General features: G+C 54.7%; 3 protein-coding genes across 9 annotated transcripts; all 3 read right to left on the reverse strand.

Annotated features, from left to right (window-relative positions):
• Nucleotides 1-12362: 12362 nt before the first annotated feature.
• LOC103100706 (apolipoprotein C-I) lies at nt 12363-16608 on the reverse strand. 6 transcript variants are annotated; one of them, XR_008911635.1, is made up of 5 exons: nt 16078-16608; nt 14296-14369; nt 13920-13993; nt 13461-13611; nt 12363-12578 (listed from the first exon to the last, which is right to left on the reverse strand). XR_008911635.1 is itself a non-coding variant. In XM_056796371.1 (5 exons), the coding sequence occupies exons 1-5, from the start codon at nt 15970-15972 to the stop codon at nt 12512-12514; spliced, it is 405 nt and encodes a 134-aa protein (XP_056652349.1). In that variant the 5' UTR covers nt 15973-15987; the 3' UTR covers nt 12363-12511. The 6 variants fall into 6 exon arrangements, 4 of the variants coding, with proteins under 4 accessions (XP_056652349.1, XP_056652348.1, XP_056652347.1 ...); XR_008911636.1 differs by lacking the exon at nt 16078-16608 and adding an exon at nt 15892-15959; XM_056796371.1 differs by lacking the exon at nt 16078-16608 and adding an exon at nt 15914-15987 and having other exon boundaries at nt 13461-13608; nt 14296-14352.
• A 269-nt stretch (nt 16609-16877) lies between these two features.
• Nucleotides 16878-19632, reverse strand: APOE (apolipoprotein E). Of its 2 annotated transcripts, none has more exons than XM_007491572.2 (4): nt 19078-19632; nt 18151-18222; nt 17815-18004; nt 16878-17657 (listed from the first exon to the last, which is right to left on the reverse strand). In XM_007491572.2, the coding sequence occupies exons 2-4, from the start codon at nt 18191-18193 to the stop codon at nt 16991-16993; spliced, it is 900 nt and encodes a 299-aa protein (XP_007491634.1). In that variant the 5' UTR covers nt 18194-18222; nt 19078-19632; the 3' UTR covers nt 16878-16990. The 2 variants fall into 2 exon arrangements, with proteins under 2 accessions (XP_007491634.1, XP_007491633.1); XM_007491571.2 differs by having other exon boundaries at nt 18151-18226; nt 19078-19573.
• A 995-nt stretch (nt 19633-20627) lies between these two features.
• TOMM40 (translocase of outer mitochondrial membrane 40) lies at nt 20628-25341 on the reverse strand. The gene is made up of 10 exons (XM_001365508.4): nt 25214-25341; nt 24826-25099; nt 23237-23304; nt 23002-23094; nt 22718-22819; nt 22505-22610; nt 22008-22130; nt 21842-21918; nt 21658-21760; nt 20628-21512 (listed from the first exon to the last, which is right to left on the reverse strand). The coding sequence occupies exons 2-10, from the start codon at nt 25091-25093 to the stop codon at nt 21373-21375; spliced, it is 1080 nt and encodes a 359-aa protein (XP_001365545.1). The 5' UTR covers nt 25094-25099; nt 25214-25341; the 3' UTR covers nt 20628-21372.
• Between the last annotated feature and the right edge of the window lie 563 nt (nt 25342-25904).

Genomic DNA, 25904 nt, shown 5'->3' on the forward strand with positions numbered 1-25904 from the left:
CTTGCCTGGAATTCTCCCTCTTTCCCAAGCCTAGGAACCTGGAGCCCTCAGTTTTCCTGGAGTAGCAGGAGGGCACAGGGGTGAGTTTGTCTCATCACTCTTCTTCTGGGGAGCATCCTGAGGAACTGGGGTGAGGCAGGGTGTGGGAGGAACTCTGGTCACTCTCTCCTCTTGTCCAAGTGTATGTTGAGGTGGAAGGATATAGACTTTCAGCTTCTGATAGGTGGGATGGGGAAGGGGGAAGGTTCTCTGAGGTAGGGGTACAGGGAGAGGAAGGCCAATGAGGAAAGACTGACTGTAGCCAATGGGGGCAATGAGAAGAATACTTTGAGATGGCCAGTTGAGGGGTGAGTGGGCAAGGGTGAGAATAGGGTATAGGATAGGGAGGGGACAGCTGTCTTTTACTCTCTGAAGGATTTCCCATAGAAGACAAATGAGCTTTTCTATTCCATGGCCTCAAGGACAGAACTTGGAACAATTTTTTAGGAGCATTGAGGTGGTGAGGATGTAGGAGGGAGTGAGATCCCCATCACTGGAAGTATTCAAACTGGAAAGTCACTCTCCTTTTTGGAAAATTCAATTTTATTTTATTTTCAATATCAAATATTCTCCCTTCCCCATTCCCCCACCACTGAGAAGGCAAGAAAAACAAGAGTCATGGCCAGTCAAACAAATGCTCACCTTGGCCATGTTCAAAAAAGAAGACAACAATATGCCTCAAACTCTCTAGCTTGAGGTGAATAACATGTTTCAGAATAAAGGCTTTGTAATCGTGGTGGGTCACTGTGTTGATCAGTTACTAAGTCTTTCTCAGCTGCTTATTTTTACTTTATTGCTGTTACTGTGTAAACTCTTCTCCTGGTTTGGCTCATTTCACTTTGTATCAGTTCATACAAATCTTCTTCAGTTTTTTCTGAAACCAACTCCTTTATCATTTCTTACAGAACAATATATTCCATTACACTCCTGAAGCATAATTTATTTGTCCAGTTATATCCCTATTGGATATTTGACGGTATCCCCTCTGTTTCTAATTCTTTGCTGCCACAAATAGAACCGCTAGAAATATTTTTATTTATATGAGTCCTTTTCCTCTTTCTTTTATCTATTAAGGGTATAGATCTAATAGCAATATCTCTGGGTCAAAGTGAATGCAAAGTTTAATAGCTTCAGGGGCAGTTCCCAATACTTTATAGAATGATTGGATTAGTTTACAGTTCCACCAATGATGTATGAGTATACCATTTTTCTCACAATCCTCCTGGTATTTCCCAATTTGTATTTTTGTTCTTTTAGTCAACCAGATGGGTGTGAAGTGGTATCTAAGAGTTGTCTTCATTTGTATTTTGCATAATATTTGTGATTTAGAACATTTAAAAAAACATGCTTATCTTTAACTTGTATTTCTTCCTCTGAAAACTACCTGTTCCTAACTTTTCGTCATTTATCATCAGGAGAATGGCAGGAAGACTTTTCAAAGCAATTCAGTCAGTTAACAAGCATTTATTAAGTGGTTACAATGTTCCAAGCATTCATTAAACACCTACTGTATGCAGACTTCTCTGCCAGGCCTAGGAGGAGCTACTTAAAAATGTTGGGAAAAGGCAAGGTGAAGTGGGGTAGGAGTTAGGGTTAGACATCTCTGAGATCCCTGAGATTTTCTGACTTGGCAGTTCCCAGGCATGAAAGCAAGCAGCAGAAGTAAAGGAAGAGGCAGGGAGCCGGCCTAGGCTGGGCCATCAGGGGCTTTTCTCACCCCTGCCAGACCCAGGCCTGGTCAGCCACTGTCCTAGGTTAGATATTCTGTTGCAATCTACTGGATTCAGTCTTGTCTAAGAAATCAAGTGACTCTGGTCTGGTGAGCTGGAGATTGAGGGAGGGACTGGGAGCAAAAAGAGGAAATGGTTTAAATTTAGTAGGACCCTGGACTTCTTCACTCTGATACCAAGCAACAGAACAAGGAACAATGAGGGGAAGTTCCCAGGAGGCAGATTTAATATCTATAGAAGGAAAAACTTCCTAATACTAATATTAACACAAATAAATAGTGACCACTCGTATTTCCACAGCACTTTAAGCTTTGCAAAATGTATTCGCTCTAATAACCTGTGAAGCAAGTATTATTTCCTTTCATTTAACAGATAGGGAAACTGAGGCACTGAGCAGTTAAGTGATTTACTCAAGATGATACAACTAATAAGTCATATTTCAATAGTCTCTAAGGTCTTTGAAATTCTTTTCTTCCTAATTACTCCCTAAATTCCCATTTTATAGGTGAAAAAAATAGAGGTTCAGAGGTAAAGTGATTTGACTAGGGTCACACAGCTAATAATGATTTGGTGGAAGTGAATTTGAACTGAAGTCTCCTAAACTACAAGCCCAATGACATCTCTTCTGGGTTCAAGCACCATGGTAGAGGGGGGAAAGCACTGGTTCTGAAGTCAGAGGACTTGGGTTTGAATCTGACCTCTGGAAAACACTTAAGCTCTTTGGGCCTCATTTTCCTTAGTTGCAAAATGGGAGAATTAAATGACATGCTGGTCATGAGCAGGTCCCTGCTCATTCCTGGCAATGGGAGTTGCCCCAAGGTGGAAAATCCTGCTTTTGGAGGTAGAGAGCTTCCAGTCACCAGAAGTCTTCAGAGGGAAAGCCTGTTTAATTCTCAAAGGAGATATCTTAGAGCAGTGATGGTGAACCTTTTAGAGGGATGGGTAATGTGAGAAATGTCCTCAGGCACATGTGGAGAGGGGAAAGGGAGCAGTCCTGCCCCTGGTCCCTCTGGCTTTCTAGTAATGAATTCTGGCAAACTCTGTGCTGAAGCTACAGTGCACATGCCCACAGAGAGGGCTCTGAGTGCTCCCTTTGGCATGTGTGCTATGAGTTTGCCACTATGGTCTTAGAGGGTATTACTACTATTGATAATCATAATAATTCATACATACAATGCTTTAAAGTTGCCATCTATAAAGTACTTTATAGATATTAGCTCACAGGCCTCATAATAGCTCCATATAGGGAGGATCTCCAGGTTTTATTACTCTTCCCCTTATGTTTACAGATGAGGAAACTGAGACCCAGAGGTGGAGTGACTTGGCCAAGGTTACACAGCTGTTAAATGTCAGAGGCAGAATTTGAATCCAGATCTCACTGACTCCAAGTCCATTTGGACATAGATTAGACAAGATAACCACTAAAGTCCTTTATAGTTCAGAGATCTTAGGATTCTCTGAGCCCCACTCAGGTGCCTTACTGTGCCATGGGAGGGCTCTCAGGCCCTCAGATGAACAAGTTCAAGCTTTGGCAGGCCTTAGCCAGCTAGAAAGGCTTTGAAGACAGTCTAGCAACAGACTCTATGTCTATCTATGGTCAAAGGGCAGCTACATGGTACAGTGGGCAGAGCTCTGGACTTGGAATCAGGAAGACCCGAGTTCAAATTCTGCCTCAGACACTTAATAGTGGTATGATCCTGGACACGTCACCCAACCTCTGTTATCCTCAGTATCCTCATTGACAAAACCGGAATATCAGTAGCACCTGCACTCACTTATCAATGTTGTTGTGAAGACCAAATGAGACAACGAATGTAAAGTGCTTCTGAGAACCATACCAGGCTTTGGAAATGCTAGGAATGACGATGATGGGGATGGGGATGATGCTGTAACTCCAGAAATGTGTCCAATCTGCAATCAAACAGCTAATACGTATTTCTTGGAGGCGCCGGGCTTCTTCACCAATAGGATCCCAGACCTTCCTCCCGGGCTGAGATGCCCCCTTGTTCCGAGGGACAGCATCCATAGTCTTTAAGTTGAAACCAATCCCTTCTGGGCTGGCCCAACTCAAAAGAGACATTCTCATTGGTGGATGGAAACTAGACAGGAGCAGGGGTGACCAAAGGGCCCTCAGGGTGGGAACATGTGACGATAGACCCTTGTCCAGAGGTTGACGAGGTTGTGTTCTTCCCAAGGCTCGCCCATTGGGCGAAGAGGGCTCCCCAAAGAGCCAAGGACTTTCCGTCCACCCTCATGAGACGCTGTAACCTTGTGACAGACACCCTGGGCCACGAGGAACTTCCCCCTAGGAGGGGGCCCCTTTAGCTGTGCTTGAGCAAAGAAGCTTCCTGAGCTAAATGAGGAAAACCTACGCAGCCAGATCATTACTGGCCATCATGATGGCGAAATTGGGCTTGGTTGTTTTTCTTGACTCACTGAATTGACAGCGAATCAGTTAATACAAAGGAACCAGGCCCTGCTTCTAGGGAATCACATTAACTGAATGATGCTGAGTGGAACTTAACGGGGATAAAACCAGTGATTCGGGGTGGGCAGGGGCCCATTCAGAGGTCAGAGGTCGAACGATTCCTCACCATGGTGAGGAGAAGAAGGACTAATGGGGATGGCAAAACTTGGAAAGCAGGGAAGAGTGTGGTGAAGGAGCAAAGAAGCAAATCTGTACGCCACTGGTCAGGTAAATCATGAAGGACTTCCACCAATGATGGCCACGAAATGAAGACACTGGAGAGGACGAGTCCAAATTCTTGTGCAGAATTGTTTGTTTTGGGGGCAGCTGGGTAGCTCAGTGGATGGAGAGTCAGGCCCAGAGACAGGAGGTCCTGGGTTCAAATTTGACCTCAGACACTTCCCAGCTGTGTGACCCTGGGCAAGTCACTTGACCCACATTGCCCAGCCTTTACCACTCTTCTGCCTTGGAACCGATACACAGTATTGACTCCAAGATGGAAGGTAAGGGCTTAAAAAATAAAAACAACATAGAACAGGAAGGATAGGGAGGGATGAATAGAGGCGGCTGTGCTGGTTCCACCTATTCTGGAATTTCAGAAAGGGTTAGAGGAAAGACTATCTTTATGTCTGTGTAAACTGGACCACCACAACATAACTTTGCACCCATTTTTAGCTTGAAATTCACTTCTCCTTATTCAGTTAGTAAAGTTGTGTCTTGGGAGGATTCGGAGATCTCAAGCAACCACGCTGATTATAGAGAGAAACGGGCCGGTAACTTGACTTGTTCTGTGGGGTCTCAGCCAACAATCGGAGGAGCAAAGGGTGGGAATTGCAGAGGGGCACCTCTGGGCTCAGGGTAAGGGGAAACCTTAGCCATCCTTGTCCCCACCCTCCCATCCGTCACTGCTCCTGGTCTACCCTTGGCTCAAAAGGCCGCCCAAGTGGAACTTTCTCCTCATTGGTGGAGATTGGCTACTCCATCCTTCTGCCCATGGGATGGAGTAGGGAGAGCTAAGGAGAAAATCCTTCTCTTCCTTCTGTTCTTCTAGCTTCCTTTCTACAGTTATACCACCCCAACCTCTATTTAGGTTGAGAAAGACACGGAGAAGCTGACCTGTAGAGTAGCTGGCAAGAATTTTCATGTCCTTATTCCCAGCTTGCTCCTTTGGGTGAGATCAGAGACTCTCACCCTTGGTTGAGCTGAGTATCTCCCCTCTGAGACCTCTGTGTATTGTCTGCTATATATTCTCATGTGCTTACTTTCCCTGATTTCCTGTTTGCTATATGTTCAAAGGTCCGCCCATGTTCTAAGGTTCCAACATTGACATTTTACATTCTAAGGTTCCACCTAGTTCTGCCATTCTTTGTAAGGTAAGGGTTAAAAAAAAATCTGACCTTAGACACTTCCTAGTTGTGTGACCTTGGGCAAGTCACTGAACCCCAATTACTCAGACCTCATTGCTCTTCTGCCTTGGAATCAATATTCCAAGACAGAAGGTGAGGGTTTAAAAAAAACATGAGCCAATAGAGGAGATTTATAGTTTCCTAAAACAATCCATCTAACACTCCTCTTTCTCTTGAGTTCTGGGCCCAATTCTTCATTGGTAATATCTGTCCCATATATATATGTCCCATATATATGGGGGGAGAGAGAGAGAGAGAGAGAGAGAGAGAGAGAGAGAGAGAGAGAGACTCATGAACAACTCTATTCTGATGACATATGCTGCATGGATATTTTTCATCCACTTGGTTTTTCTTGTGATGATGGTTAGGTCAAACTCCTTTCAGTCGTTCCAGATCTCTTCCAGGAGGTTCTGCAGTGTTCTGGTGTTGATGCAATCAGCACAATGTCTTCTGCAAAGAGGAACATGGGTAGGAATTCACTTCCATGGGGAATCCCTCTTCAATGTTTGGGATGGATTCTGGGCTGTATGTCTTCTATGTCAATGCTAGAGCCCACTGAGGAGCAAAACTGTGACTGTCTTACATTTTTCCTGATCTGTATGTTTGGAGGGTTGTTGAACAAGGCTATTTGTGTTAAGAGATTCTGAATAATGTTGATGTATGGCTAGAAGATACTTTGCTGGAAAAGTGCCTTTAAGGGGGCATTTTGAGTTGCTGAAGCAAATTGTTGTTTTTTTTAATTTTTTTTTAAACCCTCATCTTCCATCTTGGAGTCAATACTGTGTATTGGTTCTAAGGCAGAAGAGTGGTAAGGGCTGGGCAATGGGGGTCAAGTGACTTGCCCAGGGTCACCCAGCTGGGAAGTGTCTGAGGTCAAATTTGAACCCAGGACCTCCTGTCTCTGGGCCTGACTCTCCATCCACTGAGCCACCCAGCTGTCCCCAAATTGTTTTATTGTTTTAAAAATGTTCAAACATTAGACACAGAGGGAGCTTATCTTTTATCAGACCTTTCAGTCAGTTGGGTGATCATGAAGATGTGGTCTATTATGAATTGTTGCTTCTGAAAGTCTAGCTGTTCCTTGCATTGAGGATGCTTTCAATTTGTATGGTTGATTCATATAAACATTTTATATGGATAGGAAAATGGGCATTAAATTAGTAGTTGCTGATATTCTCCCAATTGTGTTTCTTGGGGTGGGGGTTGGGGAGCAGTGCTGAGATTGGTTTCCCATTCTTTCACTATCTTCTCCTTCAAGCCCCTTTTGAATCCCTTCACTGTCCTTTCCCATTGTGCCGTCTCCTCCATGGAACTCTTTCATGTATTTGATCCAATCTTTGCTCACTGTAATGCCATTTCTACCTTTTCTAGAGCCCATCTATCTTTAAAAAACAAACAAACAAACCCTTTTCTTTCTATCTTAGTATCAATTCTAAGACATGAGTGGTAAGGGTTAGGCAATGGGGGTGAAGTGACTCGCCCAGGGTCACACAGCTAGGAAGTGTCTGAGTCTAGATTTGAACCCAGGACCTTCCATCTCTAGGCCTGGCTCTATCCACTGAGCCACCTAGATGCCCCAGACCTAATAAAAACCCATTGTAGAGACGTTATTATCCATGATGATGAACCAAAGTTTGTTGTAAAAAGATTTGCAGATCTTTTCCATTTTTCTTCTGTTTGTTGTCCTTTCTTTTCATTCATAAATGCCCTCAGAGTGATTGCTTAATTTGCTTCCTTTCTCATCAAGCTTTCTTTAAAAAAATTTTTTTTTACCTCTCCAACTTTTTCTTTTTAATAAAGTGTATTGTTCATTTATTTTAAACTGGCATTACCTTTGGCTGCCATTTCTCTCCAAAAGCAAGTAAGTTTAATGTTTGCTGACTAGGATTTTTTCAGATTCTTGTGATCTCTCTCTGTCTCTCTCCTCTCTCTGTCTCTCATATAGAAATTGACGTACATCTGTTAAACTTCTGTATGAAATTATTACAGACTGTGTCTATGTTGTGTCTTTTGTCTAAATCCTATTTTTCATCACTAAAAAGGGAACAGGTCAGGATTGAGACATTGGATTGCAAGCTGAGTCCCATGAGTGATGTGATTGCTGTCTGCTGTGTCTGAGTATTGTGAATGGGGGAGGCCATACCAGAGATTCCAGAGCCCAGCTGGGGAGTTCTCGAGCTATAGATTCTGTATCATTGACATTCCATTTCATCTTTTTGCTTAAATTCTGAGCCTGGTCAGCGCCACCTTGACATCCATGGAGGAGGCTGCTAGAGATGGTCCAGGCACTCGCAGCTTGAGCGTCCTCTGGCGACCAGTAGGGGTGCTGCAACCTTTTGGAAGGATCTCCCTCACACATGCTCCGGGGAGGATCCGAAGCAGCGATTCTTAATTCAGGGTCTTCCAGGGGCCTATGGGAAGATTTCAGGGAGGTTGTGAACTTAGGTGGCAAAAGTGACATCGTGATTTTTCAATAACTTCGAACTGAAATCGAGCATTTCCTTCAATTCCTCCCGGTTAAAACGATAGCCGCTAAATTGACAGCTTAGGGAGAGCGCCACCTGGTGGCCAACTCGGCCCTTGCAACCCCCATTGGAATGGTTGATGCCATGAGTGACTTTCTGTAGGCTGGAGGCTCCTGGAAGCTGCTGATTGGGGCTGCTACAACCATCCCAGGGTATTGTGGGTAGGACACACACGTGCCTCACCTTTATAGGAGGGCATCAAGCCTAATTTGGTCCCTGGGCAGAGATTCTCAGAATTTAGGAGACACGTGGCTGTATTAAAAGTCCAAAGAGAATGTTTTTATTTTTTAAGCTCCAACGCTCCTCCATCTTAGAATCAGTACTGTGTATTGGCTCCAAGGCAGAAGAGCCATGAGGGCCAGGCAGTGGGGTTAAGGGACTTGCTCAGGATCATACAGCCAGGAAGTGTCTGAGGTCGGATTCGAACCCAGGACCTCCCATTTCTAAGCAAAAGAGTATTGTTCTTGGCCAGCCAGTCCCCTGGGGTGGTGTCCCAGGAGCCATGTTAAGCTCGCCCTTTCTGCCTCTCTCCTTTTTCTGCTTCTCTGCCAGCATCACAGCCAGTCAGTCAGCAAGCATTCCTTAAACCCCTACTGTGTGCTAAAGAGAGGCAAAGATAGCTGGTGTCCTCTAGGAGGTCATCGTCTAGAAGATGCCAGCAGAAGCAGGAATGGGGACAAGACGGCCTGAGAACGGAGCTGTGGCTTTCTCTAGGGGGTAGCCTGGGCCTTTGGTGGGCCTCCATTCTCTCCTCTGGCAAAGGAGGAGAGCAGGTGAAACGGCCTCCGAGATTTCCTGAAGTCTCTCCCAGCCTTAACATTTCACTTCTCAGACACCCCGGCTGGGAAATTCCATGTTGCGAAGGCCCTCCTGGCTCGAGCATTCTTGGACTCTTCCCATAACATGGTCCGGCTCTTGGTCTCATCCCAAGGACAGAGACGGATGGGGGGGGGAGGCAGGAGGCAGGACGCTGACCCCTTGCCCAAGGCCCAAGGCCAGAGTGTGTACAGAAGAGTTTGCAATGTTTGTCCAGCTTTGGAATGGGTGAAGGCCAGAAAGCCCCTATTCCCTCCCCCCTTCTCTGCCCCAGAGATGTACAGGGAAGAGAAAAAGGCAGGCCAGCATGCCACAGTATTGCAGGGGTCCTGAAGCGTGGGGTAAGCAAAGGAGCCAGATCGCCTGGGTTCCTCTCCTTCTCTGTGATGCCACTCACACAAGGGGCATGTGTGTGTGTGTGTGTGTGTGTGTGTGTGTGTGTGTGTGTGCATGCATTAGCGTGGAAGAGACAGAAACTTGGGTGGCTCTGGATTAATCACTTCTTGATGGGCCTCGATTCTCTCCTTTTCTAGATAGTTGGATGAGCTGGCTTCTGAGGGACTCTAAGGGCCCTCCCAACTCCCATAGTCTCTGTTCTAAAATCTCCTCCCACATCTGACATTCTCTCTTCCAAGGTTTCCTCCAATTCTGACAGTCCCTGTTCTAAAGCTACTCCTAGCTCTGACAGTCCCTGTTCTAAGGTTCCCCCCCAATTCTGACAGTCCCTGTTCTAAGGTTCCCCCCAATTCTGACAGTCCCTGTTCTAAAGCTACTCCTAGCTCTGACAGTCCCTGTTCTAAGGTTCCCCCCAATTCTGACAGTCCCTGTTCTAAAGCTACTCCTAGCTCTGACAGTCCTTGTTCTAAGGTTCCTCCCAATTCTGACAGTCCCTGTTCTAAAGCTACTCCTAGCTCTGACAGTCCCTGTTCTAAGGTTCCTCCCAATTCTGGCATTCCCTGTTCTAAAGCTACTCCTAGCTCTGACAGTCCCTGTTCTAAGGTTCCTCCCAATTCTGACAGTCCCTGTTCTAAAGCTACTCCTAGCTCTGACAGTCCTTGTTCTAAGGTTCCTCCCAATTCTGACAGTCCCTGTTCTAAAGCTACTCCTAGCTCTGACAGTCCCTGTTCTAAGGTTCCCCCCAATTCTGACAGTCCCTGTTCTAAAGCTACTCCTAGCTCTGACAGTCCTTGTTCTAAGGTTCCTCCCAATTCTGGCATTCCCTGTTCTAAAGCTACTCCTAGCTCTGACAGTCCCTGTTCTAAGGTTCCTCCCAATTCTGACAGTCCCTGTTCTAAAGCTACTCCTAGCTCTGACAGTCCCTGTTCTAAGGTTCCTCCCAATTCTGGCATTCCCTGTTCTAAAGCTACTCCTAGCTCTGACAGTCCTTGTTCTAAGGTTCCTCCCAATTCTGGCATTCCCTGTTCTAAAGCTACTCCTAGCTCTGACAGTCCCTGTTCTAAGGTTCCTCCCAATTCTGACAGTTCCTGTTCTAAAGCTACTCCTAGCTCTGACAGTCCCTGTTCTAAGGCCTCCCCTAGCTCTGACAGTCTCTGTTCTGAGATCCCTCCTCTAATTGTACTTCACAGGACCTCAGAGATGGCAGGCCTCCCAGGAGCCTCTAGTCCAACTTGTAATTGCAGACCTCCAGTGAGGGGGAACATTTGGCCCCCAAGTCATGATTCTGAGGCCCTTCCCCACCTTGGCTGCCCTCCTGGGGAGACTCTCCAGTTCCTCCTCAGAGACGTTCCTACACATGGTAGCCACAACTGCCCAAGCCGTGACATCAATGACGATGGACTTCCCTTTGCCTCGTCTTGGATTTGGGTCCTTCCTTCCTAGCACCCAGGAACATCCTGGGTTTCTTGACTGCTGCTGAATCATCTCGTTGACTCATCTTGAGGTGGATTTCTTAGGCAGGCTCGCCATGCTTCCAGTTGTGCAGGTTTGCAAGCCTGGAGTCAGCCTTAACTCCTTACTCTCCTCTTGATCCCCCAGATCCAATCCGTGACCATCCCAGTCCATTATACTCCCCCAATCTCTTGCATCAGTCTCCTCTCCTCTCAAGCAGTCACACCCTAGTTCTGGCTGTCACTGCCCACGGACAGCCTGGGACCATTGCAATAACCCTCTCCAAATGATTCTCCCAAACCTCAGCTCTGGCCCTGGCACTCCCCTCCTCTCTAAATTCCTGTGGCTCCCTATTACTTTAGGTCTGAAAAGAAGCTTCCCTGTTTGACCCTAAAAACCCTGCAGAACTGGACTCGAACCGATCTTGTCAGCTTCATGACACACTCCTCGTTCCCATTCAAACACTTCTGTGGGCCAGACGGTCCTCGTTGTCCCTTGGACAGTCCCTGTTCCTGGGAGACCCCTTCGAGGCTCCACTCTGCTCAGTGACCACAGTTTTCTTTCATCCAGCTGCTGGTGCTTCCTCCTCTCCCGGTTACCTTCCACGCACTTGGAAGTGGGATGGCATCTCCCTCCTGGAGGAGTCATCCCTCCTACACGATTCTCTCACACTGAGATAGCACCCTCTCAAGCCTCCACACCTTTTCCCAGGGAACTGTGGCCAAGCCAAACTTCCGCCATCTTGGAAGGGGTGGGGTGGGGAGTGGTTCCCTTACTGGGAATCACACTTGACATTTGCTTTCATCAATTTCCCCAGGGTGCTAGCCTGTGGACATCCTTTTGGATTCTGCCCATCAGCATTCCCACGGAATGCTGGGAACCTGCAAACCACCTCCAGGTACCCAGAATCAAGGAGCCCTGGGCTAGAAAATGGGCCCAATCACCGGATGCCAGCTGTGTGCCCCTCGGCAAACCCCACTCCACTCATCCAACCCTGTCTCCCTAGCTATAAAATGGCACCTACCTCAAAAGGTTATTGTGAGGAGGGGGCAGCCAGGTGGCTCAGTGGACAGAGCCAGGCCTAGTGATGGGAGGTCCTGGGTTCAAATCTGACTCCCCCAATGCCTATCCCTTACTGCTCTTCTGTCTTGGAACTGATCCATAGTATTGATGCTAAGACAGAAGGCAAGGGGCGAAAAAAATATTTAAGAGTGTGTGTGTATGTGTGGCAGCTAAGTGGCTCAGTGGTTGGGGACTCAGGCTTAGAGATGGGGGTCCTGGGTTCAAATGTGACCTCAGATACTTCCCAGCTGGGTGACCCTGGGCAAGTCACTTGACCCTCATTGCCCAGCCCTGACCACTCTTCTGCCTTGGATCCAGTACACAGCATTGATTCCAAGATGGAAGGGAAGGGGTGAAAAAGAAAAAGGTTACTGAGGCTCAGCTTGAGTCTCTCCAACACTTTGCCAATCGGGAGGCCGAGGCGTGCCCAGGACCCTCTTGTCTAGTGACACAAACACACACGCAGCAGTGACTGCAAAACATTTATTGCAGGGAACAGAGGGTCAGGGGGCTCCCTGAGTGTGGCTGGGGGGAAGGGAGGACATTTCAGAGGCCCCTTTCTTCCGATGGGGAAGGGATTGGCTCCTGGGAGGCCAGAGCCCAGCCAGGGAGAACGTGCTAATGTTTCTTGAAGGTAGACTCCACTTTATCCTTGACTTTCTGTATATTCTCTGTGATCCAGGTCCTGTGGAGTAAAGGGGTGCCGTGATGTTAGTGGGGGCTGGGGAGAACACCTAGTACACCCTCGGAGACTCCCACTGGGCAGCAGCCTTCCTGAAGGCCTGGGGCCATTTCTGGGACTCAGTTTCCTCATCTGTAAAATGGGGCTGGGACCAGAGCTGAGGTTCTTACCTTGGAGTCTCTGAACTTTCTTCTTTTTTTATTTAACAAAAATACAGCAAGTGACCTGTGACTGGCTTCCCGTGTCATCCCATCTGCTTTGTTTCATGCACCCAGAAAGCAGCGAGACTGTCTGAGGGCCCCCCAGCCAAGTGGGCTGCCCCATGGCCTCTAACCAAGCTCAGTCAGAAATACTCCCCCTTTCTTCCTCTTTGTGCTTCAAGGCTCAGTGGGACTGGTGTGGCCCCCCCCTTGCTGCTTCTCTTCCTTTCCTTCAAGGCTCAGTAGGACTGGTGTGGCCCCCCTTGCTGCCTCTCTTCCTCCCCTTTCCTGTCCTTCAAGGCTCAGTGGGACTGGTGTGGCCCCCCTTGCTGCCTCTCTTCCTTTCCTTCAAGGCTCAGTGGGACTGGTGTGGCCCCCCCTGCTGCCTCTCTTCCTCCCCTTTCCTGTCCTTCAAGGCTCAGTGGGACTGGTGTGGCCCCCCTTGCTGCCTCTCTTCCTCCCCTTTCCTGTCCTTCAAGGCTCAGTGGGACTGGTGTGGCCCCCCTTGCTGCCTCTCTTCCTCCCCTTTCCTGTCCTTCAAGGCTCAGTGGGACTGGTGCTGCCTCTCTTGCTCCCATCAGTGAGGCCCTCAAGAGGAAAGCTGAGCAGCCTCCCTCCCCACCCTGGATGCTGGGAGAGGGGAGGAGGAGGAGGAGGAGGAGGAGGAGGAGGAGGAGTGGCACACCTAGTTTTGCTGGGGAGATCACTGTGCTTGATCTGGGTGATGGCGGCCTTGGTCTTCTCCACCACAGTTTCTGTAAACTCCTTCACCTTCTTCTGGAACTGTTCAAAGCTCTGGGCCAGACTCGAGGAGGCCTGGGCCGGCCTGGGGCCTTCTAGGAGGGAAGGAGCCCAGAGTGCCCTGGGGCTGGGCGGCGGCAGGGGGCTTGGGGCTTGGAGCCAGGCATGGGAAGGGGGTACCCGGGGCCCAGGTGGCACCCCAGAGGGAGGACGGCTAAAACTGACAGGCAGGGAGAACGGAGGGAAAAGGGGCATTAGAACGTAGCAGGTGAGGGGCTCGGAACCCTGGAGGTGGAGTGGGGGAAACAACTCTAGAACCTGGGGGAGGGATGGAAGGAGGCATGGAACCTGGGGTGCAGGTAGAGGTCCTCAGAAGTCGAACCCAAACCCTCCCCCCAAATACCTGCCAAAAAAACCAGCAGGACGACCAGCACGGCGAAGGGCAGAAAGGACTTCATGATGGGGCTGGAGGGGGCTCTGCCGACATGTTGTATGGGGGAGTAGGTGACCCCAGACCCAGGGAGGAGCCCCCACCCCTCCCTCTGCCTTCCCCCCTCTTCTGTGAGGTCTGGGACCCTCCCTTCCCTGTGGGTTCTCCAGCCTAGCAAGGCCCCTCTGCCTTCAGAGCTCTGGGGGCCCCCTGCCCCCTCCAGGGAGTCCCACTCCCCCACTCAAAGACAACCCCACCCCTTCCTCTGGGCTTCCCGGCCTCCTGCCCCCCAGGAGCCTTCTCCAGGGAGTCCTCCCCCCCAATCCTCTCCTCTTGGGGCAACACTCACAGATCGGCCCAGGGTCCAGGCAGGCAGGACTGGGTGTGGGTGGGAGGGTCCAGGGGCCTGCAGTTATAAGAGGGCTGGGGGAGGGGCGGGGAGAGCTTAAAGCCTCACCTTTCTGCCCCCCCCTTCCCGCCCCTTCTTCCTCCTCCTCCCGGTTGGCTCCCAGATGCTTTCCTCCCTCCCCTGAGGCAGGAGGTGGGACCTCTTCAGCTCCCACTGGGAACCCCAAAGCCGCAGCCTCAAGTCCCTTCTGCTCTCTCTCCCCACCCCACAGCTTCAGCTCAAGAGTCCTATTCGTCCTCTCCTACCCCGGTCCTCGATCCCTCAGCAGCCCCCCACCCCGCCCCTACAAAAGGAAGGGCCCAAGTTGGCCTAGTGCCGGCCCACTGAGTTCAAATCTGGCCTCCGACATTTAATTTAGCTGTGTGACCTTAGCCAAGTCACTTAACCCGTCTGCCTCGGGTTCCTCCCTGTAAGGTGAGCTGCAGGAGGAAATGGCCCACTCCTCCAGTCTCTGGTTCAAGAAAACCCCAAAGGGGTCATGACGGGTGGGACGGACAGGAAAGAACAACTAGACCCGGGGCCTCCCAACTCGGCCGGGGGCGGGCGCCCGAGAATCTCCCGAGAGGCTCCCGTATTTCCCCGGGGGGGGCACCCCTCATCTCTACATTCCCAGCACTTTTGGACCCTGGATTTTCCTTGGGGGGGGGGGCGGGGAGGGCGAAGGTTCCGTCAGCCCCCCCTTCCCCCCCTCCGTTCCTTAATGTTCTGAGAGGAGGGAGTTTTCTCACTCTCCCTAGGGGGAGGGGTCCTTAGCCGCCTCCCTCTCTCCTCCTCCTCCTCCTCCCCTGGCGCGAATACATTCCCTTCAAAGGGGTTCAAGTTTCTCCCTCCCCTCCCCTCCCCCAGCTCCGTCTCTGCCCCCTTTCATCTAGAATTCCCTCTCCGCGTGCTCCCTCCCCCACGCCTCAAAGTCCCCGTTTCGTCCCATTCGTGCCCCAATCTCTTCGTGGGGGAGGGGAGGCTAGGACCCAGGGGCCGGAGGAAATGAGGCCCAGCGGCTTAGCGGGCTCCCGCCAATCTCTTCGTTTTCTCCCTCCCGGGGCACCGTCCCCGGTTCTGCTTCCGCGGCCACAGGTGTGCCCAGACGTATCCCTCCCTTTCCCTTCGGACTCCTGGGATGCTGACCCCTCTTCCCCAGCCCGGCCCCGAGTTCGAGTCCCCCCGATCCCTGAAACCCTTTCCCCGGGCCCCCGCCCCTGTCTTTCGGGAGCCCAGGCAGGCGGGGTTTCGGGCGGGCATCCCCCACCCCCACTCCCCTGCCGCTGACCCCTGGCGACCCAGGGAGGGGGCGGCCGCGAGCCCAGGCTCCCGGTTGGCTGAGGTCTCCTCCCCTCCCCTCCCCCGCCCCGGCCCAGGGAGAAGAGGGGGTGGGAAGTTCTGCAGAGAAGGGTGCGCACCCATCGTCGAAGGAACGTAGCCGGCTTCCGGGCGGCCTGTGCCACCCCCGCCCCTCCCAGCCTTGGCCTCCGTGGGGGCCCTCCATCCCCAGGGCCAACCTCAGTTTCCCCTCCTTGCCCCTTCGTCCTCCACTCCTACCCCCGCGCAGGACTCGGTCTACCTTCCCGACTGCCCAAAGGCTTCTGCCCCCTTGGCGCTCCAGCCAGGCATTAAGTACATTCGGCCAGCAAGGGAGCCATCCTTGCCCGCGCAGCGCTGGGAGGGAGGAGCCCCTGTTCGCCCCACACGGCTCCTGACAAATGCCACCCGGCTGCCCTGCACAACCTTCGGGCCACTTGGCAGCCTCGCCGAGATGACTGGCCTTCAGGACTCCAAGCCTTGAATTCCGGCCGGCCTCGGCTCCTCTCGGGAAAGGCAGCCGGGGCTCCGTCACGGAGGGACGGCAGGGGGAATGAGGCCACGGGGCACGAAGCCCTAGAAACCCTCAGTTTGCCCATCTGTAAATGGGGTGGTGGTGCGCTGGGTCACCTCGGAGGGCTTCCCGGCTTCCTGGACCGGTTCTCTTGAGGCCGAGGCTCTCTGGGGTTCCCGGGGACTCCTCAGCCCCACCCCCACCCGCCTGGCTCCCCAGGGGAAGGGCTCGGGAGGTAGCGGCTCCGGGCTGGGGGAGGGGAAGGGAGGGAAAAGTTGAGCAAGCCACCGGGAGGGGGGCCACGTTCACCCCTCCCGCGCCTGGACTCTTCTTCCTGGATTCCCACGTCTTGGTCTCCCGGCCCCAGATCCGCCGAGGCTTCCACCTTGCTCCGCCCCCAGCCCCTGCTTCCCTCGGGCCGGAGTCCAGGGACCAGACTTAGAGAAACGGGAGACCCAGAGAGGGGGGAGAAAGTAGGAGCCGAGATGGGGGGGGGGGGCGGCGCGGTAGGGGAGAGAACCAGAAGGGGGAGGGGGAGGGGGGAGAGGGAAAGTGATGGAGGCAGAAGGCGGCGGAGAGCGAAGGGGACAGGGCTACCTTGAGAAGCCAGTGAAATCTGGAGCCAGGGACACGGAGATCCCGCCCCTCCCTCTCCTCCCCCAGGGCCCCTTCGGGGAGGGAGAGATAAAGTCAGACTCTGGCTGAATCCGCAGCCGGTACACAAGCAAGCTTTCTGTTTATTGTCGGCCTAGTCTACACCGGCCCCCCATTTTCCTGAGGGTAGTAGAGGCAGGAGCTGGGGTTCTGGGGGGGCAGAGGGTCCCTTCAGCGGGCCCCCGCCGGGGTCTCTGGCAGCTGCGCGCCGGGCTTCACGGCCTCCTGCACCTTCTCCACCAGCGCCGCCCACTGGCGCTGCAGGTCGCTGGCCAGGGGCTCGAACCAGGCCTTGAGGCGGTCGTGAAAGCCCTGCAGCTGGGCCTCGAGCAGGGCCGTCTGCTCCTCCACCTTGGCCTTGGCCTCCTCGATCTGGCTGCGCACCTGGTCCAGGTGGCCCTGCAGCCGCTCCCCGGCCGCGGCGCCCAGGCTGGCCATCCTCCGCTTGCTCTGCTGCTGCGCCCGCTCGAGCAGGGGCACCAGGCCGCGCAGGGAGCCGAGCCCCCGCTCCACGCCTTCCCGGGCCCCGGCCTGGTAGGTGGCCAGGCGGCTCTGCAGCTCCTCGTAGTCACGGCCGATCCGCTTCCTCATTTTCCGCAGGTAGGCGGACACGCGGTTCCGGACCTCGTCTATGTTGTGGTTGACCACGGCGTGGAACTCGCGGTGGTACTGGGACAGCCGGGCCCCCACGTCCTCCATGTCGGCGCCCAGGCGGGCCTGGGCGGCCGCCAGCTCCTTGGCCAGCCGGGCGCGGGTCTCCTCGGCCGCGGGGTTCAGCTCCTGGTCCATCTCGGCCTTGTAGGCGTTCAGCTCGGTCATGGTGTCCGTCATGAGGCCCCTGCGGGGAGCAGAGCCAGGCGGGCTGGACCCTGGAGGCCTCGCCTACCATGGGGAAGCCAGGGCCCTCCCAAAGCCGGGAGGTGGGGAGGGAAGGGCCGGAGGGGAGCAAGAAGCAGAAAGGGAGCCGGGGACCCGGCCGGGGTGGGGGCGCTCACCTCAGGTCCTTCACGATCTGGGAGCTCTGCACCTCACTCTGCAGATCCTCGGCCCGGGCTTGCAGCTGGTCCAGGTAGCTTCGGAATCGGCCCATGGCTGCCTCCCAGGCCCGGGCTGGTTCTGAGTCCCAGGGCTCTGGGCCTGCATCCTGCTCCTCCAGAGAGACCTTGGCCTCCTCCCCCTGGCAGCCTGAGGGGGAGACAGATGGACATGAGAGCCGGGAGAAGCTGGGACAAGGAGGGCTGGATCCCAGAGGCTTCTGGGGAAGACCGGGGGGGGGGGGGGGGGGGGCTGGGGCCAGAGGAGAGGAAAGTCAGAGGTGCCAGGACACGTACCCGTCAGGAGGGCCAGGGCCCACAAGGCCCACAGGAGCTTCATCTTCAGAGCGCGGCTGGCTGGCGATGGGCCTGGCTAGGGCACAGAGGGACGTCTGGTCGCTGGGGATGCCCACCTCCCTTTTCTATTATCCCCCCTAATCCCATTGGCTAACTTCCCCCAAGCCTAATGGGGCTGGGGGCAGGGGCATTCTCCATCCCAATCTCTCCCCTTGGTGTGGTCTTTCTTCCATTCCAAAGTTCGATCCCTCCCACTTCCTGAATTCCTTTCTTCCCTTCCACATTCTTATCTCTTCCATTGTCCTGGGAGGGGGGCAGCAGGACAAACCGGAGCTCATCTCTTAATCTGAGGGCATCAGGAATTGCCCAACCTCACCCAAGCTTCAAAAGAAGCCTCCAGAGGACCCCCCCACCCCCCAGCCCTGTATTGTACAGATAAAGGGTGCTCTGGTGCCGGCTATACGGAGGAGGCATCCTCTGAACCCAGAGCCTCTGGACACCAGTGGAAGTTAGGATTCCAATCCAGACTTTCCCCCGGGATGCGCCGGCCCCATTTTTCACTCCCAGGACCCAGGCATCCCTTCCTGCTGCCCTGCTCTTTGTGCCCAGACTCCTTTAGTGTCTAGCGTGGTCCCCTCCTGAAGACTGTCTCCCCCATAAGGCCTGCAACAGCGCTACACCTATTGGGCTGGAAGGGGCCATCTGGGCCAACCCTTCATCCTCCAGAGTGGTTACCAGCCCAAAGTCCCCAAGTCAGAATCTGAACCCAAGATCTGACTCCAAAGTCAGCCCTTTCCACCATACTGTGCCCTTAATCTTACAGATGGGAACCCTGAGGGGTGACTTGCCCCAACACTGGGAGCCCAAGGCTCCCTAAGCTCAGACTTGACCCCCACATCCCGTGGCCCACCCCCTGGGCATCTCTACCTTGGTCCTGGCTTGCTCAGTGGGGCTCCCTCAGTGCTGCTCGGAGGTCCTCTCCTGGGCGAGTAGGACCCTGGCTCAGGGGCCTCTCCCAGTTATAGGGCTCCAACCCCCGCCCCCTCCTCCAAGGCCAGGGCGGACCGTCACGAGGAGAACATGGCCCTCCTCCATGCCACCCCCCTCAAGCTTTGGGGGCGGTGCACCGGGCAGTTCCCCGCTTCAGCCTCCATCTCCTCCGGGGGGTGGGAAGCTGACCTCTCACCGCCTAACCTGACCTGATCCAACTCCAATGGGGGGGCCAGGCGGGAGCCCTAGGGGCTGGGGGGTGGAATTCTGGGGCCCGGGCGAGCTGCTGCCAGGGAAATGCTGGCCCTTGCTCAGGGGTCCCTCTTTAGGGGCGGCCCAGGAAATGGCACCTGGTTCTAGGAATTTAGGAAGGCTGGCCTTCTGGATACTCAAACCAGGGACCATCCTGTCCCGTCCCGTGGAGGGTTTCCCGAGTCTGTCAGGAACTTCTCAGCCCAGAAAACAGGGCTGCAGGAAGGCAGAGAGCCTGGTTCTCTGAAAGGTTGTTTTGTGTGGGGGCAGATCGCTGGATAAGGGGTCACTGACACTCCAGGAGAACACTGGCTTCAGGCCCAGAAGCCCAAGTGTGTTTTTGGAGATGGGGTGGGGGCAGGGAGATGACTCAGATGCCTGGATCAGTGGGGGGTCATTGTGTGAACCCTAGAGGAGTCCAGCATAAAGGGATGGAGGCGGGCGGCCAGATCCCCACAGCCCAGTCTCCCAAGATTATTCAGGGAAGGGAGCGGAAGCTGGGCGCGGGTGTTAGTTATCAGACAGTCAGCTTTTCTGGGTGCTGGTGGCCTTTCTGCCGGCACCCAGAGGGTCCCTCTCCCTACACCCCACAGGATGTCCTGCAGACTCATCCTTCCCCACCACCAGATCCAGACAGAGGAACAGAAAGCCTGCTGTCTGTTCCCACTTCCCCTGCTGGGAAAGGGGTGAAGGGCCACGAACCAGGGTGACCTCTGGAGGGTGGGCATGAGCTGGGATTCTAGCCCCCGGAGTGTGTGCACGTGTCACCCAAGCGGGAGAAGGGGCACTTTCCGGGTGGGGTCTCGAGGCCCCCTCAGCTCCCCCGTCCAGGTCAGGCTTCCACCTCGTCTCTTCCCAAACACCAGAGCCCACAATCCAGCTTTCCAGGACCTAAGGCCAGAGCATTGCTCTCCGGCCCTCAATGACCAGGCGGCCTCAGTGGCCTGGACTGTAACGTTAGGCCGAAGTCCATCTATCTCCATCAGGTGTGTCATCACTGGGCAAGAGATCATAGCCAAGTGGGGATCTCCTCCCACCGCCACAGGGAGATGGAGGTAGGAGGGGGATCGGAAATCAGAATGCTCAGGGCAGAACAGAGCTGAGGAGGCAGGCATTTCAAGCTGGAGGGGCTCTCCGAGGCCACGGAGCACAGCACCCCGCCTGACAAGAGGAGGAAACTGAGGCCTAGGCTCAAAGTGGAGGGCTGGGATTTGAACACGGGTCCTCAGGCTCCATCCAGCTGCAGCAGCTTTATTTATCTGGGCCATGCGGAAGGAAGACAAGGGCAAGAGTGGACGGGAGCACACAGAAAGCCCAGGATACAAATGAGGGGGCAGAGCGAGGCCATTCTAGCCTGAAGCCTGAAGGAGGGGACAGACAGACAGCAGGAGAGAATGGAGGCTCCCCACCCCCCGCACAGAAGGCACCTCCTCCCTGGTACTCACTTTTTTAGTCATGTATTTTTGTGAGTTTTTTTTTTCTGTAAAATGTTCTGTTTTTTTTTTCCATAACTTATAAACATGATTTACACCGAGGGGGTGGCGGCAGAAGGGCTCATGGGGAGAAGGGAGGGAGAGGCCACAGGGAATGGACGGAACTGGGGGCTAGGATGATGGGGGCCCCCTCTAGTGGCCAGCAGTGAGGCAGGGCAGGGATGCCCACCCCACATTGCACTCTCAGCAGCCTGGCTCCACCACATACGTGGGGAGGGGGACAGGCCCCATCCTGAGGACCCTCCCCCATAGTCTCTCCCTCTTAGGTCCTGGGGTCCCCTCCAGGAATGGGGAGAGGGGCAGGGGATTGGTCTTCCAGTACGCTGAAGTCCCTCTCCAAAAGCCTGAAGTCTCCCTGGTCAAGCCCAAGGTCTCCCCACATCCTGGGGTCTCCCTCTCCCAGCCCCCGGGAGCCTCAGCTGCCCTTCCTCCCCAGCCTTGGAGCGGAGGGAGGGAAGGATGGGCGGGACAAGGCGGTGTCATGGGCTCAGCCAATAGTGAGGCCAAAACCGCACTGGAACTTGTTCTTTCGATGATTGAGGAAGGCACCCAGGGCCAGCGTCAGGGGCAAGGGGGGCAGCTTCTTCTCCAGGGTCGCACCCACGATCCAGTTACTGTCCAAGGAGCCTGGGGGAGATGACCAAGAGTCAGGCACCGGAGGTGAAGAGGACGGGGGGCTGGGGAATCGCGTGGGGAGGGTCTTGGGAGACTGAGTGGGGTAACAAGTCAGAGGTGGGATGGGCACCAGAACCAGGGCAGAGGAAGGGGCTACCTTTGAAGAGGAGGTTGGCCTTGGGGAGGTCCAGTTGGTAGCCAAAGGAGACTGTGGTATCCTGCATTCTAGTGCTCGCCTCAAACTCTACCCCGACCTGAAGCTGAGGAAAGCCACGAGGCCCGAGTCAGCCCCTCCTGGAACCCCAGGGGGGCCCCTTCCCCTGCTCCCACCACGCCCTCACCTGGTCACTGGCTTTGTGGTAATATGTGGCGTGGGCCCCGGCCTGACCCACCGTCAAGGTTGCTAGCCAGTTAGGTGCTGAGGGGCCAAAGACAAGAGGTTACAAGAGGAGCAGAGCCCCCCCAGGCTTCCTGCCTCCCTGCCCCGGACCGAGCCCAGCTTCATACCTGTGTACTTCCCTGCCAGAGACATGACGGTGCCTTCCTCTCCTGGCCTTCGGTGATAAACCAGCTCCCCACCCAAGGCCAGGCACGGAGTGATACTCTGAAGGTAGTGAGCCACCAGGATCCCTGGGGACAGGGTAAGAGGGAGCAGTCACCCTCCTTCCCCCCCCTGCTGAATCAGCACCCAGAGACCCAGGCACCAGGTGGGATGATGACAGAAGAATCCAGGGCAAGAGAAGGGCACTGCAGCACCCCTGTCCTCCGGGGATGGGGCAGAAAGACACAGAGGTTCCAAGAGGAGGAGGCGCTGAGGCAGAGAGAAGCCCTGGGTCCCTGCTGTTACAAAGGGGCAGCCAGATGCAGGTCAGACGGGGCAGGAAGGGCCTAGCCACCATCCTGGGAGGAGACACCTGGGGCCTGTCGCCTTAGAGAAGGCAGGTTGTTGGCCAGGGTCATCGGGGAAAAAGGGGTGCCGGGGGGGGGGGGGGGGGGGGGCTTACCTGAGCCCACCAGTACATCGGGGTTCCCCAGGGTCACTGCTGCTGTGAAGTCGGAACCCCGGTACTCTCCGTCCATCTGCCAGTTCACAAACTTTGACTGCTGGGTCTAGGGAGAAGGGTGATATGGAGCTCACTCCTTGTTCAGGAGCCTGGGGCTCCCGTGAAGACAAACTATGAAAAGCAGCTCTGGTCTAAGGGGTCTCCCCATCTTACCTGCACAGCCATCTTGGAGCGCAGACCAGGCCCCAACTGGTGGATCACCTGGGCATTGAGGCTTCCACAGTTGTCCATGTCTCCCACCAGCACAGGGAATGCCTGCAGGGTCAAAGATGGGTAATAGGGGAGGACGTGCCTGGTCAGTGGGAGCTGTTCCAGGGAGGGAGGTCAGGAAGGGGCTTGGACTTCTCCCCCACCAGGTCACCAGTCGGATGACACATAGCCACAGGGCGAGAAGGAAGAGCCAGAAATCAGGCTGGACATTTGGGGGAACCTCTTACCTCTGTGGGACTGAGCTGTTTGGTTCCTACGTATGTGACCCCAAAGTGGTAGTTGGAGTCTCCAATGGTGCTGAGGGCAACCGTGTGATTTACCTGGGGAAGGGAGGGGGGACCTGAGTGTGACTCAGGCCTAGCCTCAGCCCCACCCCAGTAACCCCTCAAAGCCCTGAGCCCTCCCTCTGAGGTCTGGTCTGGGTTCTTTGGGCCCCAGGCCCTTGGGTGCCCAGAAGCTCACCTGGAAGTGGTTACTGAGACCTTTGTTCACTGTGAGCTTCACTCCCTCCATCTGCACCGGGAACAGCTCTGCAGGGAGAAGGCCCCCAATGTCACCTCTTTCTGCACCCCTGCTCCCCCTAGGAACGGCTGACATTTGTGGAGGGCATGAGGGTAGAAAGCCTTTCACCAACATGAGCCTCAGCCTCTCTGGAACCCAGGGAAGTGTTGACGTAGCTCCCAGAGCCTCTACTTTACAGTTGAGGAAACAGAGGCTCCTAGGGCTGGCCAAAGGCTACATCTCCAGGCTCCAGCCCTAGGGCTGAAGTTCAAGTTCAGTTCAAGTTCACCAATCATCTCTGGGTTAAGGGCTGAGGTTTTTAAGACTCATTTGTCTCTTGCTGAGGGCTGCCAGTCTCCCATGGCTGCTCCAAGCCACCCAGGATTTCCCTTTTCAATATGACACCCACCTGCTGGGTGACCTAAGGCTTCCCCTGCCTGCCTCAGCTTCCTCAACTGCAAAATGAGGCTCAGAAAAGCCCCTCCCTTCAGGAATCCCTGAGGCCCAACAGAAAGAAATGTCCAGAGCTGCAGTGGGCAAAGGCCCTGGGAGACCACCCTTGGGTCCCCACTCCAGTTGCCCCTGCTCTACATCCCATCATTCCCTGGGTGTCCCTCCCCATTTTATGTCCTCATTGGACAACCTGTGCTCTAGGGTCACTCTTGAGCAGAACTAGGACCTAAGGGAAGGACCAACTCAACCCATCCCAACCTCTGTTTTACAAATGAGGAAACTGAAGACAGAAGTCAGGAGACCTTTCCAAGGTCACCAGGAGCCAGGTTTGGTCCCAGGTGCTCTGATCACAAAGCAAAGAGCTTTGGGGAACAGGGGAGAATGAGGCACTTGGGACACTCCCCCCAGCTCGGGGGAAAAGCAGTGGTTGGAGTACCCTCTCATCTATGCTCATCCATGCTCAAAGCCTCCTCCAGGGGATGAAGACCCTGGGACCTCAGCTGCTTGGGAAAGAGTATGGGGATCCAGGCTCCTCTCCCCATGCTCTAGGACTTCCCTCCTCCACCCCTGTCAGCACCAGTAGGTGGGTTCAGGGCCCTTCCTCCTCCCCCAGAACTTGCAGACCCTAGAACAGACCTCCCCTACTCAACCCTGTCAATACCAGCAGGGGAGGAGTGGCTGGATCCAGGATCTTCCCCCCTCCCCCAGGGGATTCGGACTCAGGGACCCCCGCCCTGGCCACGGTTAGGTCAGCATCAGCTTACCCCATACTATAAGGCCTCTCTACCACACCCTGTCAATACCAGCGGAGTAGGGATGGGTGGGTGAGTCCAGAACCCACCCTCCTCCCAGATGCTCTAAACCACCCACAAGGGAATCGGATCCGGAGACCTGTCCTTGCCCTGGACTGGGTCAGCATTAGCTGGCGAAGAGGTACAGGGGTCCAGGACCCCCAACCCCACAGATACTCTAAGTTCCTTGCTCCAAGCCGCCAGGGGGCGCCTCCGTGCCCAGAGCCAGCGGCCCCGAATTCGGATCCAACCGCGGACAGTGCCTACCTTCTACTTGCCTCGGGGCCCCCTGGCGGTGGCACTCACCCTTGCACTTGCGGTGGCATTCCTCGAACGTGCCCGGGTTGGGGAGGCAGCAGGAGGCCTCGTCCTCTGGCGCCGGGGCTCCGCCCGCGAGGCCTCCCGGGACTCCTCCGCGGCCGCCGGGCCCTGCGCTCAGGCCACCAATGGGGGGCAGCGTGAAGCCCGGCGGCGGCGGCGGCAGTGGCGGCGGCGGCGGTGCGGCCACGAGGCCAGGGCCGGACGGGGGAGGCGGCCCCGCCGGCGGCGAGCTGGCGGCCAACACGTTGCCCATGATCACCTGCAGGGAACCGGGGGGAAAGGTCAGGGGTCGCCGCTGTCTCCACGTGACCACGCTCCCCTGCGCCTCGACCCCGTCGCAGGCCACGTGACCCCGACCCCCAGCGCTGCTCACTTCGAGGGCTCCGGCTCCTCCCGGCTTCCGCTCCGTACCCGAACCCCCGTGCGGGAGGCGGCGCCAAGCGCGCAGACGCAGCCCCCAGCCCCTGTGAAGCCGGGGCCCACCATTGGTCCGACTGGGTCTCTTTATCATTGGTCGAACTGTCCCGCCCCACCCCTTCTCCATTATTATAGGCAGCCCGCCAACAGGTCCCGCCTTTCTCGTACTTCTATTGGTGCACTCAAGGAACTCCTTCTCTGATTGGACTAGGGTTGTTCGTCCCTAGTGCTCGGTACGGCGTTTACCCTGCCAGCCCGCTATCTTCTTGCGTTTTCATTGGTCATTATCCCCGAAGGGCGCACCTTCGTCGAGCACCCACTGACCTTCCCAGGGAATGTCTTTTTTCATTGGTTTATTTCACCGCTTTTACTCTCCCAAACATCATGAGGTTAAACGTTCGCTTCCCCCACTCCCGACGTTTTCACAGGTTTATGGCTTCACAAGTCCCACCCTCTCTGCTTTCCTATTGGCGAGTCATCAGAGCGCCTTCTTTACATCGGTTACGTTTCTCTCCACCTCTTACCACCTCCCCTTTGGAGCGGGCGGATTGGTCTGAGGGTGAGATGAGGTACTGGTGATTGGAGGGCGCCGGCGAGGTGGCTATACCGTAAAGGATGGGGGCTGGCAAGGTCAGAGGCGGATTCCC

The sequence above is a fragment of the Monodelphis domestica genome, chromosome 4 (assembly GCF_027887165.1).
Source record: "Monodelphis domestica isolate mMonDom1 chromosome 4, mMonDom1.pri, whole genome shotgun sequence".
NCBI lineage: Eukaryota > Metazoa > Chordata > Mammalia > Didelphimorphia > Didelphidae > Monodelphis > Monodelphis domestica.

Bases quoted from the DNA above. Each gene is read 5' to 3' on its own strand.
- APOE (XM_007491572.2), bottom strand. From the start codon at position 18,193: ATGAAGCTCCTGTGGGCCTTGTGGGCCCTGGCCCTCCTGACGG. The intron at 18,005-18,150 runs GTACGTGTCCTG...TCTCCCCCTCAG, and splicing joins GGCCCTGGCCCTCCTGACGG to GCTGCCAGGGGGAGGAGGCC. The intron at 17,658-17,814 runs GTGAGCGCCCCC...TGCTCCCCGCAG, and splicing joins CAGATCGTGAAGGACCTGAG to GGGCCTCATGACGGACACCA.
- LOC103100706 (XM_056796369.1), bottom strand. From the start codon at position 16,250: ATGGGCAAACTGAGGGTTTCTAGGGCTTCGTGCCCCGTGGCCTCATTC. The intron at 13,609-14,295 runs GTGAGTGTTGCC...CCCTCCTAGAAG, and splicing joins CCTGGACCCTGGGCCGATCT to GCCCCAGGCCGGCCCAGGCC. The intron at 12,579-13,460 runs GTGTGCCACTCC...TTTACTCCACAG, and splicing joins GATCTCCCCAGCAAAACTAG to GACCTGGATCACAGAGAATA.
- TOMM40 (XM_001365508.4), bottom strand. From the start codon at position 25,093: ATGGGCAACGTGTTGGCCGCCAGCTCGCCGCCGGCGGGGCCGCCTCCC. The intron at 23,305-24,825 runs GTGAGTGCCACC...TTCTCCCTGCAG, and splicing joins ATGCCACCGCAAGTGCAAGG to AGCTGTTCCCGGTGCAGATG. The intron at 23,095-23,236 runs GTGAGCTTCTGG...TCCCTTCCCCAG, and splicing joins GTCTCAGTAACCACTTCCAG to GTAAATCACACGGTTGCCCT.